Source organism: Podarcis bocagei (assembly GCF_964188305.1).
Source record: "Podarcis bocagei genome assembly, chromosome: 12".
In the NCBI taxonomy this organism is placed as follows: domain Eukaryota; kingdom Metazoa; phylum Chordata; class Lepidosauria; order Squamata; family Lacertidae; genus Podarcis; species Podarcis bocagei.
The window spans coordinates 55,684,361-55,700,901 of NC_138137.1; the positions used below are offsets into that span (position 1 = coordinate 55,684,361).

Here is a 16,541-nt window from a genome sequence, read left to right on the forward strand (position 1 = left end):
ATGCTATACTCCTATTGATGCAGCCCAAGTCAAAACACTCATTGAAGGTTTTTTTGGGGGGTGAGGCAGATCAAGTCAAAACACTCATTGAAGGTTTTTTTGGGGGGGTGGGGCAGAACAGAGAAATAAATGAAAAATTAAAAAATTGAAATTGTGAGACATTTGTGCACATATAGATATATCAATTGTATAATCATTGGTGTTCACAGAGCTTGCAGACTCCCTCATGAACCATAATCCCCAGATTCTTTTTCTTTTTAAAAAAGTTACTTTCTAGCATTTGTAATAACTCAAGTTGTTTAGTGTGGCAGCGCCGACACTTTGGAACTCCCTGCCTATTGAGATCAAGCAGGTTGCCTTCACTGCGCTTTTTTCAGCACCTGCTAAAAACATTCTTGCATCGAGGAGGCCCATTGACAAATTGCAGCACCGAGTGGAAAGACCGGGCAAAGTTGTTGCGGTGTGCACAGCTATAATCTTCCTCTAAGAAAGCGGGCAGGGTGGCCAAAAGCAGGAGGAGGAGGAAGAGCAACTGAAGAGGGAACGTCATTCGCGGTACACGTGACAGGAAGCCACGGGGCTTGGGAGCAGATGGGCTGGCACCACCCCTGTCTTGCCCTCTAATATCAATGCCACTTTGGCTCCAAGGTGTTCCTTCCACCAGCCTTGTTTTTAGATGTGCAAGGTTTCTCCGGTCGCTGAGGACAGCCTCCTGAGTCCAGTTTGTCCACATCCTGCAGAAATGCACTTGTGTCTGGCTTTCCAGACACTGAGATCCAGCGCCGAGGACCTTCTGGCGGTTCCCTCATTGCGAGAAGTGAGGTTACAGGGAACCAGGCAGAGGGCCTTCTCGGTGGTGGCGCCCGCCCTGTGGAACGCCCTCCCTTCAGATGTGAAGGAAATAAGCAGCTATCTTATCCTTAAAAGACATCTGAAGGCAGCCCTGTTTAGGGAAGTTTTTAATATTTAATGCTGTATTGTTTTTAACACTCAATTGGGAGCCGTCTAGTGTGGCTGGGGAAACTCAGCCAGATGGGCGGGGTATAAATAATAAATTATTATTATTATTATTCCATGTGAGACCTTTAAATCACTTGAGACTCTTTCCAGAAGCTGCTTCAGTTTCTTCCCAATAACGTGGACCTTCTCGTGAGCTTCAACATAATCTCCTCCGCCTTATTTGACCAGCAAGTGAGTGGAAATCTCCTGCAGAGTGTTGACTTGCGGCTGCCGTTCCAGAAGCTCTTTCCCCAGTTGCATTAATTGTCTTCGGCCAATGTGGAGAGGACCATTTGTCATTCTGCTCTCCACCCCAGTCAAATAGAAAGGCTCTCCATGGACCCACCACACGCGTGTCAGGTTACAGGGGAGTCTGTAACCTGAAGTGTCTGTAACCCGAGGAGCTTGTAACCCGAGGTACCACTTTACAGCTAATATGTGAATCACAAAGATCCAGCTCAAAGCAGGAACATAAATTGCTACATGGTGCAAATGGCTACATGTAACACAGGTTCCCAACGTGCATACTAACACAATGTAACAGATCACTGTGAGAAGCCACACCGAATCAGCAAAATTGCCAGTGCTTATTGTGCATGTGTAGTAAACTTAAAATTAGGTAATGATGTACATGATTGGTGAAAATTGGAACCCTTTGTTTGAAACTTTATAAAAACCATTGCCTGAACCACTGGGTGTGGTTGCAGTTCTGCGGAATGATTCGACTGTAACCTATTGCTTTGCAATAAACGTTGGACTCAACTCCTCAAGCTTCTGGGTTGGCTTAAACTCAGGAGATAAGTCATTTTTGGCTTACAACAATGGCACAAACTTTCATGGCCTCTTGCTCACAAAAAGCTCATGCCACAATAAGCATGTTTCTTTCTTAAAGGTGCAAGAATATTTTTTTTTGCTACACCATATGAGCTGCCCTTATAGTTTTCCTGAGAGGGCAGATTTTCTGACTTCCAGGACTGTTGGAAGCGAAGCAAACTGCCGCTTCTACACCTACTATTTGATGAAGCTGTTTCAAGTAAAATATGGATTGAGTGCTGTTATTTTAACTGCTCTGAGTAGGTTGGCAGAGATACAGTAAATAAACACAAAGCTGGCAGTGTAATGATTGAAAGCCACCGGCCTACATAGCTCAAGTGCAGGCTAAACATAAAAGCTGAATTACAAAATACCAGACAGCATTAATTGACATGTAGAGCATTTAATCAAAGAATTGTAGAGTTAGAAATGATATTTAGTCTGACCCCCTACTACAGGAATTTTGGGACTCTTGACAGTCAAGTATGTGACTCAACTATTTTCACCGCCAATTACATTTTATAGCAATAGTTCACAGCAGAATGGAAGTGCTTTTTGCACAGATGTTCCTGTCAGTTTGTTAAGACTGGGCCCTTTTAAAGAGCAACTTTATTCCTACAGACATACATGGCATAATTCTGCTTAAAAAACCAAGTCGTATTTCCAAAAGCGCTGGCTCAGAAGCACGCTCCTTGAACAGTGTAACCCAGTTCCCATGCTTTGATCAGCCTCATCCATCAGCTGGTGGCGAAGGGGAAATTCTATGCCAGCAATGCTCCAATTCAAGCTGCCATTATTTTCTCAGGTTAACAAATATGATGGCATCATGTGGATTGAACATGCAATGACCATTGTTAAGATGCCATACTGAAAGGAGATAGGATGGCTAAATAGTCACGGATGTAGCTAAGAAAGGTTCATTGGCAGAGACCAAGGCAGGGGCTTGGCAGGCAAGTCGCACCAGCCCTATCTATTGCAGGACAAGCACCATCTATTGAATGAGAATTATGAATAGATTCCTTTAAAAAGTGACCTACAACTTGTAGGCCAGCCTGAGGCTTAAAAATAGAATCTAGGTATTTGGGTATTTATGCCATATTGAACCCATCTACTCACATACCTTGTTTTACACATGCTTGTTTTAAGCAGGAGCCAAAAGCTACCAGATAAGCGTGGGCAAGGGTTTTTAGGTAGCTGAAGCAACTATCAAATGCTAGCTGCTACAGTCACCTGGAGGCTTCTTGGCACGTGACGTCACATTCATTGGCTCTTGTGAGAACTGGTGAACACACTCTTTCCCAGCGCCCCAGAAGTTTCCATAGTTGCATGCACCTCTATGGAACAACATACCACCACATAACTTGTGCATGAAGGGTATTGCACAAGCATTAAAAGTTGTGGAAGTGTCTCTATGCAATTTTATATCTTAAATTGATTTTTTTTCTAAAGTGGTTTAAATCCTTTCCCCCTCCTAACTAACCACAAAGGCAAATTATGCAATAGGACTCTGATTCAACATCTTTGAACTTATTATTTTGAAAAGCAAATCCACAATTTTGGCAGGGTTTTATGAGCTGCAACTAGAGTTCTGGAAATTTAAATCTCAAGCAATATTTGTTTCCTCTGATTAACAGCAGCAGTGGGCTGTGGAGAATAAACCATCAGTCAATAAATTCTAATTTAAAAGTATTTGCAACACTAGTGATAAACAGAAACATGTTTGTAGAAGAAAATTACACAGCGCTTCACTGTTGGGATTTTCACGGTGGCAACAGTTATTCTCTTTAATGTTATTCCGTATGTCATAGATTAATATAATTCCTTATGTCATACACTGTTACATTTTTTATATTGATAAATTATAATAAATACTTTTATCATACCCCAAAAGCTGTAGAAACACTGGTTTGTATCCAACATTAGTTATGCTTATAGCATACCCACTGAGATTAATGGACCCAAGTGAATCATGTCCATTCACTTCAATAGGTCTACTCCAAGTTTGATGATTGGAAACAATCCAGTGTTGCCCAAAATAGTAATGGCACCATGCAGAAATCTCTCCGTAGCTACAGCACACTTCTCATCACTCTAATTAAATAATAAATCACTATTAATCATACTGCACACGTTTTTTTCTCCATCAGCAACTTCCCCATCTCAGACCTCTTCCAACTGCAGCAAGAGCAACTGCTGCAAGAGAGAGAAATTCAATGAGCTTTTCAATCATTTCTTTTTGTTTTGACTAGGAAGTTGTGACTTTTCTGAGGGCGAATCACCACCAAGGGCAGGAAATCTCAGCTTGCTTAGAGCTGGAGCAAGGCACGGCTTTGAAATACGCTCTCCACGTGCAAATCTGTACGCTGGCTGTTGCAACGGGAAGCAAGTAGAAGTAGACAGAAGCTTCCATAAATGTGGTACTACTTTAGAGGCTAATATGTGAATCGAGGTTTTAGCAACGTCCCCTGTTTATCTGGTTTGCTTTGTAACATGAAAAACCTTAATAGAAACTTTTCTCTTTTTTTGGTAAAAGTGGCCTGGGGTTTTAAGAACTCAGTTCCATTTTCACGTGTTGTACTGAACCTTTCTGGAAGGAAGGCATGGATAAAAGTGAAGGTTGTTTGGCTAATTTAGAAAAAGTAATATATAGTCCTAATGGAAACCTAATAGAGCCAATGCAAACATACTTTAGTCTTCCCTGCTGACCAATGTAAAAAATGAGTGTAACTCCTTGACAAGCCACACTGAAATGAATTATGCTGTGTAAGATGAATTGATCCATCGTGAAAAGGAAACACTGTAATTCTGGATGAACTGTATGTAAGCTCTTTGGGCATCTTCAAGACACAAAGCAGAGGATCCACAGCGCAAAGCTCCTCTACTTATTGGCAGGCTTGGGCCACCATTTTGGGATGGAGGCAGTGACTCTCACGTGCGAATCTCCTGATATTTTTAGATGCAGCGGTTCGTTTATGTTAGCCAACCGCAGTAATGCCATTCCAAGTTCATCTACTCCGGCACGGTACTTTCCAGCCGGCTTTCCTGATTCCAGTACAATTTCAGCTCCCTCAGGGATGCTCTCGGAAGACATGGGAGTTGAAAGCTGTATGGGCAAGAGGCGTTTACGGATGACACCCATATGATGGGTCCTAGCTGTTAACTCCTGGCCGATGTAACAGCCTTTGGTAAAACTGATGCCATTCATGTAAGTCAAGTTGGATTCCAAAGGGAGGGCTATTCCAGAAGGGAGGTCTTTAATTCCTTCTGGCACACCTGGAAAAGGGAGAAAATAAAGAGGTAAGTGTTGAACAACACTCATACCTTGAGTTTGACTGGCATTTGGTGCTGTTACTGGTGAGTAGCTAAGTGGCTTATGGGGTAAAACATTATGATCCAATTCCTAAAGATGGTAAGTCAGTGGGAACAGCACCTTCGTTCTGGCACCTGCACTGATTCTCAACTGGTTCTACACACAACAGATTTCTAACAATGCTTGTCCTTAGGTTACTATCACTTCCTCTGCCAATCACTGTAGGTATGCTCATATTGTGGGCTGGATACTATTTACCAGCGAACGGCAATGAACGGCGATATTTTCAATTACAACCTGTTGTTGTCTCTGGATGGCCCGTCTGCTTTAAGTGCTTTAGCCTTCCCAAATGTGGAATGTTTATTGGAAGCGTGTTAAGTAGAAGATCAACAACTTAGGGAAGACTGGGACAGGAAATGAGAATGAACTACACAATAGTGAGAGAAAAGGAATACAGGTTTTTATTAAAAGAAGAACATATACCTTCCTAACTTCAGAACTGCTTGTTCATGAGAATGTTCGAAATAGCTAAATTGTTGTCTTTTATTCACACTAATGCCGTGATAGTGATTATTTCCAAAATAAAGTGTTTGTTTGGAAAGTACCTGCTGTCATGAATGAAGCTGTGCTTCCTTAGAATCCGGAGACTCACAATTTTTTTAAAAAATTATGTTGTGGAAAACTGGTGATTATGGAAATTTTGCACACCGTGCACAAATACCAGCAGATCACCACCAAGGAGGTTCACACAATTTACATTAAATTCTGTATTGGCCAGGGGAAGAACAAATCAGATCCAAATTTAGCAAGCTGTCACCACTACCCCACACTCAAGCGTCAGTCTCAATGTCAGCTTCATCGTTTACAAACATTCCATTCACAAAGTAGATAGCTGATAAATGTCACTTTAAATAATGTTCAGGAAAGCTGAGTCTTTAGGTTTTGTGTCATCCTATAGGCATGTTGCCATTCCCACTAACAAACTATTTTTACAGCTTAGTGGAAAAAACCCACAGCCCGGTGGACATAATATGTTGCAATTTATGAAACAAAACTTAAAATCAGATCTGTTATGGTTCTCTCTATGCACATTACAGGGTTGGCAATGTGGGGAAAGCCTTTCATAATATATATCAGCCTTCCCCAACATGGTGCCCTCCTAATGTTTTCGACTACAGCTCTCATCATGTAACTAATTGTAAGTTGCTTTGAGATTCACTTGAATGGGAAGTGGCATCAGTATCCGATGTTTTGAAGGTGTTATTATTGCTTTATTACATCCTTGCTGCCCTGGATTCCTTCAGGAGAAGGGGCAAGATATAACTTAATTAATACAATAATAAAATACAATAATCATTCAATTGATGCGCTAAGTGTTAATTCCGCAAACGTTCATGTGTTTAGTTATCATTGTGCAATGCCTACATAAAGCAAAATTTTTGCTTCCAGAACAGCTGTTCAAAGATGGGGGCAGTTTTACCTTGTTTATACCTGTGCCTATGATAATCCTTAACGTTCCCAATCTGGCATCCAGGAACAACCTCCAGTGGTTCTGTGCCTTTGCTGGTTATCAGCCTCCAACCCATAACACCGACTCTGGGGTCAGGCGTTGCAACCACTGCTTTGCCGGCACACTGTTGGAGTTTATAGGCCCCCTCCTGAGACAGTTCCTTTGGAATGACAGCCCACAAGGAGAGGTCAAGGCAGGGGTTGATGGTTACTTTCCTCCGGATTTTATACAGTTTCAAATGCTTTTGAAGGGACTCCAAGACGCCGGCATCACACTCCAACAGGATGTGAGGCTCTTCTTGCTGGCTTTCGTGAATTCTGAAAAAGATCCAAGATCAGGAGAAAACGAGAGTCGTTAATAGTTCTGTCCCTTTCCTTTGATGCAAAGAACCTCAAACTTTTTAAAGCTCCTCTTCCTTATATTGCGCTGGATTGTTTCCTGAGGCAGAAAACAAAGCAAATTAAGCATGCACCCTACAGGTGCTCACGAAGTACCTCTGAGTATATTTGGGTGGAATTCACCAACTTGGATGGTTTTAAAAGAAGATTAGACAAACTCATGGAGGAGAGAGCTCTTAATAGCTACTAGCCATGAGTCTCTTTGGTTCTTGAGAGGTCTCTGCCAAAATTCATGTTCTACACAAGCTGGTCACAACAGGCAAAATCCTGACACCCATGTAAAGAGTCCTTTTTTGTTTTGCAATCCCTTATTTTGCACCACTCTAATTGGAGGAGGTGCGTATGACTGAGGATACGATGCCTGAGGGGGTCCCCAAATCCTGGAGCCAGCTCTGCCTTTAAGAAAACTGGCACAGGACTGCAGCCTCCAGCCGCATGTCATGCATACTGACTTTGGAACAAGACCCAGAGCACTCAGTGGAACTTCCAAGAAAGCGCATGTATACACTGACTGTTAAAAGTGCCTTCCTTTGCTTTTGGCCACCCTGCGTATATGCTGCTATAACCCTATACTTAAATAGTTATTTGTTCTATTGTTACTTCATGTACAGTGGTACCTCAGGTTACATACGCTTCAGGTTACATACGCTTCAAGTTACATACTCTGATAACCCAGAAATAGTGCTTCAGGTTAAGAACTTTGCTTCAGGTTGAGAACAGAAATCGTGCTCCGGCGGCGCGGCAGCAGCGGGAGACCCCATTAGCTAAAGTGGTGCTTCAGGTTAAGAACAGTTTCAGGTTAAGTACGGACCTCCGGAACAAATTAAGTACTTAACCCGAGGTACCACTGTACTGCATTCATCATGAGTAGTCTGCTGCAGCCTTCCTCCGCCTTCACAGCAGTTGTAACAAACCACTTGTTATCATCTGCCTGTTCTGCCGTTGAGGACTTCTTGCATCATTCTCAAGGCATATCTAAAAAAATGTAGTATAAACACCGACAACTGGGAAACACTGGCCTGCAAGCGCTCTAGTTGGAGAACAGCCTTTACCAAAGGTGTCATGGGCTTTGAAGACACTCAAACTCAGGACGCAAGGGAGAAACGTGCTAAGAGGAAGGCACGCTTGGCAAATCCACACCAGGATCAACTCCCGCCTGGGAACCAATGTACCCACTGTGGAAGGACGTGTGGATCCAGAATTGGCCTCCACAGTCACTTACGGACTCACTGTTAAAACCGTGTTTATGGAAGACAATCTTACTCGGCTACGAGTGATCGCCAAAGAAGAAGCAGCATTCATCAGCCTTTGCAATAACTGTTCCTGACTAAAAAATGACAAATATCTGCACTGCTGAAGGCATTTTTTTTTATCCTGTATAAAATAATACTATATCGTTGTTGTTATTTATTTTATGCATCTTTTATATATACTGCAAACCGAACCTGTGATCTTCGGATTAAGGGCCGTATATAAATTTAAAACTATTATAATAAAAACATAAAAATTTAAAACGGCGATACTAATTTTTATAATAATTAAAATAATAATATACAGCAGCAATTATTATGCCTATGGGGGACTAGAAAATCGCATCCCCTTCTTTGCATTCACTAATGCACCCATGCAGTTGCAAAGCAGGGAACCCGCCTGTACAGAATGACGTCATACTGACCTGTACAGAATGACGTCATAGAGGCACCTCCCCTGGACGTTGAGGGCATGCGCGTAGATGGCGCGAGGCGCGTCCGCAGCCCCGCCCTCCGCCGCCAAACGCGTCACGTCATTGGTCAGCAAGCCCTGGAGGAAGGTCACCGCCTCCGGGCCTTGGAAACGGAGCAGGGCGCGGCTCAGCGGAAAGCAGCCGGCGGTCGCTTCCTCGCCTCGCCCGCCGCTCAGCCTCCTTCCTTCGATGCCGAAGCGCAGCCTGCGAGGGAGGCCCCTCCGCAGCGCTGCGCTCGCCCTCACCAGCATGGCGGCCTGAGGAAAAGTGCCGAGGGTAAAGGCCCCGGCCTCCCTACCGCCATATTGTGTGTGGCGGAGAGTTGAGGGCGGGAAGCGAGGCCGAGTGCGCAGGCGCACAGGCCTCCTTTGCTGCCTTGGGCGCACCCTCCTGGCCGTTCCTTGTTACTGCAGCGTGGAGCGCAGCACCGAGAGGGGGCGGGGCTGTCGCTTCAAACCCCGCCTCCCATTGGCCCAGGCGCTGCTGCTGCTGCTGCTGCTACATTGTGCTGCACGTGCTCCATTTGTAGGCAAACTAGAGCCCGGGGGCCAGATCCTTGCACCGGCCCGCGGACGGTGCGGGAATCAGCATGTTTTTATATGAGTGGAATGTGCCCTTTTATTTAAAATGCATCTCTGGGTTATTTGTGGGGCCTGCCTGGTGTTTTTGCATGAGTAGAATGTGTGCTTTTATTTAAAATGCATCTCTGGGTTATTTGTGGCTCATAGGAATTTGTTCATTCCCAGCCGCCCCAAAAGAAAATATAGTCCGGCCCCCCACAAGGTCTGAGGGACAGTGGACTGAAAAAGTTTGCTGACCCCTGTCCTAAGGTCTCTCTGCAGCTCCAGGGAAGCAAACCTTCCCTGCTGAGTGAGATGGCGTTACTCCCAAGTAAGCATGCATAGGACTGCAAGCAGATTGGACGCAACCATTTGGGGAACGTTTTCCTGTATCTGTATGCTGACAGATTCAGTGCACTAATTCCACACCCTATTCAATCTGCTGGTCTGTCTCCACAGGGATAGGTCCAAATTACACAGCATGCAGTGGTACCTCAGGTTAAGTACTTAATTCATTCCAGAGGCCTGTACTTAACCTGAAACTGTTCTTAACCTGAAGCACCACTTTAACTAATGGGGCCTCCTGCTGCTGCTGTGCCACCGGAGCCTGATTTCTGTTCTTATCCTGAAGCAAAGTTCTTAACCTGAAGCACTATTTCTGGGTTAGCGGGGTCTGTAACCTGAAGCATATGTAACCCAAGGTACCACTGTATTGATATCTGAGTAATTATTACTACTGAAAGCTGCCCCGAGCCATGCTTGATTCTCTTATAATATGCTTCATAGGTCTTAATTATTTCAGACGATTTGTTGCTTGGATAATGTGCAGCGTACAAGTATCTAGCATGCAGTATGAAATCTCTGACATAGAATCATAGAATCGGAAGGGACACAAGGGTCATCTAGTCCAGTGTTCCCCAACCTTGGGCCTCCAGCTGTTTTTGGACTACAACTCCCAGCATCCCTCGCTAGCAAGACGACTGGTCAAGGATGATGGGAATTGTAGTCCAAAAAACAGCTGAAGGCCCGAGGTTGGGGAACACTGATCTAGTCCAACCCCCTGTGGTGCAGGAATCTCAGCTAAATGTAAAATGAGATGGCCAACAGTTCTGCTATGACAGGCCAGCCCCACCAGGCCCACTCTCCCTCACCTCTCATCTGAGGGGCAGCCATTCCATTCAGTGGCGTAGCGTGGGGGGTGCAGGGGGGGCCCGGCCGCACCGGGCGCAACATCTGGGGGTTAGGGTTAGGGGGCGCAAATCCACGGGTTAGGGGGCGCAAATTACTTGCCTTGCCCCGGGTGCTGACAACCCACGCTACGCCACTGATTCCATTAGACTGCCTCAGTGGGAGGAGATAAAAGTAGGGCGGGCATCTCCTATCCTCCCAGCTAGCCATTATAGAAACAATTGTTTAGAAACTGCTTGCCCTGAGTTTTGAGTGTCCTCTTCTCTCCTTGCCATCATGGGCTTTGAAGACACTTGAAAGAATGTAGAGTAGGATTTTTCAGACATCTCAGGGTGCGTTCTGTTTTGATGGGTGGGTGTGCGTTCCAACATATAGAGGAATAGCTTTGTTATGTCTGTGACCGCAAAGTGTCTTGCGGTACCTTAAAAACTTTTATAAAAAACAGTTTATGAAATGTTATGTTGTTGTGCTTATCACAGGGCTCGGTGATTCAAGATGGGAGTGATAATCCAGTGCAATGCTATTGGGTCAGAAAGTCTTTATGAAAAGCATTTTTGCCCCACTGTTCAGCCAAAAAGACTCCCAGAGGAGCTTATGCATTAGGGCTGTGCACGGGATGTTGCTAAAAACCCCAAACTGAATTGAGTTTATTCAGGAGAATCTGGGCTTCGGCCAGTTTGGGTGCTGGTAAGCAGAGGCTACAGGGGTCTTTGTTCTTCCTGCGTGTTCCCCACAAGGGAAGCAGGCTACAGCAGGCTTCAATCCTTTGCATGTGCTTTCCCTGTGGGGCATCTGCCTTGGCAATGGCACCTGGGGGATGGGTCACAATCCTGCCTTGGGGCAGGGAGGGAACTTGGGATCCTGTGAGGCACTGCAGGCAAGCGCTTGCAAAGGCGTGTCCTGCACCCCACAATATGGCATTCCCAAAGCATAGGAAGGATTAGACTCCGATTAATAGGGACGCGGGTGGCGCTGTGGGTTAAACCACAGAGCCTAGGACTTGCTGATCAGAAGGTCGGCGGTTCAAATCTCCACGACGGGGTGAGCGCTCGTTGCTCGGTCCCTGCTCCTGCCAACCTAGCAGTTCGAAAGCACGTCAAAGTGCAAGTAGTTAAATAGGAACCGCTCTGGAGGGAAGGTAAACGGCGTCTCCATGCGCTGCTCTGGTTCGCCAGAAGGGTGAGTGAAGATCTACCTCAGGAACTAGGGGGAAATAAAGATCTACATTGGGATCTGTTGCCCCAGTGGATCCTGCTGCCTGAGGTGGTCACCTCACCTTGCCTCATGGGTGAGCTGGCCCTGAGCAAAGCAGACCCCTTAAGGCTTTCTGCTGGCCCCTTGACAGTTCCAGATTGCTGTGGACATGCAGAGCGATCCAGGAATCTCACCACCCATATTAGGCCCAATGCAGTTCTATATTTCAGGTTCTGGCCGGATCCCATGCACAGCCCTGGCAGTTGGTGAGGGGGAGTTTGGGGGTTCAATCCTGCGGGTTGCTGCTTTGCAAGAGCCTTTTCAACTTAGCGATCTTATATACCACACTATTATGAACTGAACCTTCTCTAGTCAATTAATTCAGAAGAAGAGTAAATTTTGTAAAGCAGTTATTCAAGGCTGAAGTTAAGAGTGGGCCCAGTCCTTGCATGTTTATTCAAAAATACCGTATTTTTCGCCCTATAGGACGCACTTTTCCCCCTCCAAAAATGAAGGGGAAATCTGGGTGCGTCCTATGGGGCGAATACAGGCTTTCTCTGAAGCTTGGAGAGCGAGAGGGGTCGGTGCGCACCTCTCCTTTTGTTCTAATGAGGCTTACGCCTTAGCCTTTTCACTTCTCACTGCAAGAAAAATGAGAGTCAAACTAAAATGTGCTATCTCAAAGGAGCGCTGGTGCAGAAATGCACGAGGTGTCCTGTGTAACTCCAAAGCTTGCATCCAACATCCTTCACCACTATTTGGACCAAATAAAAGGTATTTCCTCATGTGTACTTTTGATGAGGACACATGCAACTTCCCTAGAGCAGTGGGACTAATTTAGAACTGCTGCATCTGCTGCAACTTTTGCCCCCAGGAATCATTCTTCAGCTTTGCAACAAGAATTAGTGAGCCCAGCACTGATTGACTAGCGCCTGTGTCATCTCTAAGAAGCCTCTAAAATTTTCTGAGCAGTTTTGTGATGTTCAGATATTCCCTTTTGTTTTTAATAAGTTAATGAACATGCAGAGCTTTTGAAAAGGGATGGGGAGAGGGCAGCCTTTCTGAAGGATAACAACAACAGGGAAGATTGACAGGTGAGCCAGTGTTCCATATGCTGGTATTTTAGCTGTTATTGACATCAGGAGGAATTTTGGCTGATGGGTGGCAGCAATCTTTACATCAAATATGTCTTTACCCTGTGTTTTATTGTTAGGAGTTATAATCTAGCAAACATGGAAACAAGTTCCCATGGCTACATTTTTTTTAAAAAAAAAAAAAACTTTTGAAGGACACACATTAGCCTTTCTACATAATTGTTTGCACTTCTCATACAACAAACCAGATCAAAAGTTTGATTCCATTTTATTAGTATTGAACAACGAACATCCAACAGTTTTGTGCTGTTGCTTTTTTAAATGTCCTATCATTCTAAATACAATCCAACGGTAACAATTTACATGAAAAATATTTACAGAGAAAAGAGTCAGTTTTGCACTCGAAACGTTTCTCATACAACTTGCAAGTTAGTACAAAAAAAATTAGTAATATAACAGCATAGATTTGTTATGGCCTTTTAGTTAATTTCAAGTATTTTCCAGTGGAATGGAATGTGAGTGACAGCATAATCTGGCTTCTGTTCTGGTTTTTAAACTTGAAACCTTTTAAAAACCATATTGACTGTTAGAGCTTCCCACATGACCGCCTGGGAACTGCAGGGAAAGTGTTGCAATTTCTTTATGGCAGATCTCAGTCTCCTTCATAAAACTACAATTCCCAGAGTGCCTTGAGAGGAAGTGTTGACTTTTATAGTTAAAACAATGGGTTCTTAAAAACTTTCTCTACTGCAGATCATTATTGTATGTTGCTTATTCTTTGCAGGGAATCACATTTTTTTAAATGCAATGGATACCACATGATAGGGTCCCTTGAAAGGCTTCTGAATGAAAACTCATTATAACTTCTGCATTCCAATGCAGCTGTAAAGTGAAGTAGCATGTGCACAAATCTGGCAACAGCTGGCCACTTTCTATGAACACTTGCTATTTTCCTAGTCCAATTGGGGTCATTGCAGTAACACTGGAGTGTAGAAGGAGTTGACTAAATTTGCATCTACTGTATTTTTCGCTCTATAAGACGCATCAGACCACAAGATGCACCTAGTTTTTGGAGGAGGAAAACAAGAAAAAAAATATTCTTAATCTCAGAAGCCAGAACAGCAAGAGGGATCGCCGCACAGTGAAAGCAGCAAACCCTCTTGCTGTTCTGGCTTCTGGGATAGCTGCACAGCCTGCATTCGCTCCATAAGACGCACACACACTTCCCCTTACTTTTTAGGAGGGGAAAAGTGAGTCTTATAGAGCAAAAAATACGGTATTTATCTAGCAGTTCGAAAGCACGTCAAAGTGTAAGTAGATAAATAGGTAAGGTAAACGGCGTTTCCATGCGTCGCTCTGGTTCGCCAGATGTGGCTTAGTCCTGCTGGCCACATGACCCGGAAGCTGTACGCCGGCTCCCTCGGCCAATAAAGCAAGATGAGCGCCGCAAACCCAGAGTTGGCCACGACTGGGCCTAATGGTCAGGGGTCCCTTTACCTTTACCTATCTTCATTGGGGCAAGAGTCAGAAAGGATACTTCAACACCCTTATGTAAACCTACAGGGACTTCATGGCCACTAGCCAGAATTTTCCTGTAATTTCTGATTTGCTCTCTTCTCCTCACTTTGGGAACAGGTTATTAGCCAGCGGCTAAACAGACTTGGAGGAAATGGATGGGAAAGGTTTGAAGAAACTCAAGAAGCCTCTCTGTTTGCTAGGACGAAGTCTGAAAAGGGATGTGGAATATTCACACAGCCATTTTGACACTGAAGTCATCGCTGCAAAGTGGTCTCCCCCCCCCCCCCCGGTTCTACTGTTTTTGTTTTTGCTTCATTCTTTCAAAAGCAGAAGCTTGGTGGACTCTTGTCTATAGCGATATTGTGCTGCTGCAGCTGACCACAATGCTGTTCACCAGGACAAAGATAAAAATGGTTGCGGCTTCAGGGACTAATCTACACTGGGGACTTTAAACATGTGTTATACAAATGTGACACCAGAGGGCGCTGTAGAGCAGCGATCTGTCGCCAAAGAGAAATTGCATTGGGAGCTATATATTTTTATGGCGTTTTCCAGATCAGTGTAGATCAAGCCTTGATTACAGTATCAAAATGGTCATGTGAATTGAAACTTTGAAAGGGTATTTTATAATGGCACCCAATATTTGTGCCTAGCGTGATTTACATCTCCGACAGGAACAGGGAGCTTGTGGACCTTGAGAGGTTGTTGGAGTTGGAACTCCCAACAGTTCCAAACAACACAGCCGATGGACAGGGGATGATGGGAGTTGTAGTCCCATTACAAATGGAGGCCCCCTGATCTAGGACAACCTATTTCCCTAGGGAAAGGAAGGTTGCATTGTGGAGCAAGGAGTCTCCTTGCCATGAAAAATGGCAGATATGTTTATTTTTCTCTCACCACCTGAAATTTTGAATTTTTTTGTTAAACCTCCCAGTGCTTTATTCCCACCCACCCCCAAAACTTTTGGGAAAAGAGCAGAGATTCAAATATACCTGCACCCACCACATCCAGAATTGTAAGCCTTTCTTCCTAACACCTGAATGAGAAACTACAGGGGCTCCTCAGTGGCAACCAAGAGGAGCAGGGAGTGCACTCTGTGTGTGCTCAGGGGTAATCTGTTCAAATCTCTAGAGCTCCTTATATCAAAGTTTAAGCAAGAAAACAACCCGAGGGCAACTGATTCGCACAACTATTTCAGTATGGGGAAGTCACCACGAAACGCTGCCCTCCTGCTTCTCAGCACCACAATTTCCGCTGGTGCTCAGCCAAAAGGCTCCGAAACTAGAACAGTCTGGTTGAGTTTTGAATTTTAAAGGAAGTGAAAGAGTGCTAAAATCAGCAAATTGCAGAGGTATGGGGTTGCAGAGAGACTTGTAGCTGCAGCTCCTCTGGGCAGCCCTCAATGTTTTTCTCCCCAGTAACCCAGGAGTGATATTAAGAGAAGAAAGAAAGAAATTGGAAGACTTCCATGCTGGCAATGGATAAGAACATAACATAAGGAGAGGCCCATCTAATCCACAATCCTGTTCTCACAATGGCTGACCTGTGGGAAACCTGTAAGCAGGATCCGGGCCCAAGAGCCCTCTCCCCTCCTGCGTTTTCCAGGAGCTGGTATTTAGAAGCCTTCAACTGTGGAAGCAGAGGACAGCTATCATGGTCAGTGGCCACCGAAAGCCCTCTCTTCCATGAAGCCCTCACTTCACGACCCACCAATTTGCCATGATGTTAATGTCTGCTCCATCATTCCTTCAAAATGTGGGTTGACCCATGAGCTTTCCCTGAAGGTAGGTGCTGGGGCTCAGACCTGGTGAATCCCGGCACAAATTGAGCCCTGCTTCATCCCTGGAATATCGATTTCCTTCTACCCCAAATTGGAAATGGAGCCCAGATGTTGTCCCTGTTCTGTGTTCTGTTCCCTGAGATTAAAGAGCCCTTGCCTGACGGGAAAGCAGTTAACTTTTATTTTACTGTTTCCTTGATTACATATGTAATTTTCCCTCCTCCAACTAACTGCTTGTCGACATGTTAGCTAGGGTTGCCTCCTTTTCCAAGACATACCGTATTTTTCGCCCTATAGGACGCACTTTTCCCCCTCCAAAAAATGAAGGGGAAATGTGTGTGCGTCCTATGGGGTGAATGCAGGCTTCAGGAAGCTATCCGCAAGCCTTGGGAGCCCGGCGCGACTTCCCGCCGGGCTCCCAAGGCTTGCGGACAGCAGCCTGTTCTGGGGGCTG

General features: G+C 44.8%; 1 protein-coding gene across 1 annotated transcript; it reads right to left on the minus strand.

Annotated features, from left to right (window-relative positions):
- Positions 1-2,195: 2,195 nt before the first annotated feature.
- On the minus strand, positions 2,196-9,126 carry IBA57 (iron-sulfur cluster assembly factor IBA57). Its single transcript, XM_081163960.1, has 3 exons — positions 8,706-9,126; positions 6,603-6,949; positions 2,196-5,085 (listed from the first exon to the last, which is right to left on the minus strand). Exons 1-3 carry the CDS (start codon positions 9,002-9,004, stop codon positions 4,691-4,693), a joined length of 1,041 nt encoding a protein of 346 aa, XP_081020086.1. The 5' UTR covers positions 9,005-9,126; the 3' UTR covers positions 2,196-4,690.
- Positions 9,127-16,541: the final 7,415 nt, after the last annotated feature.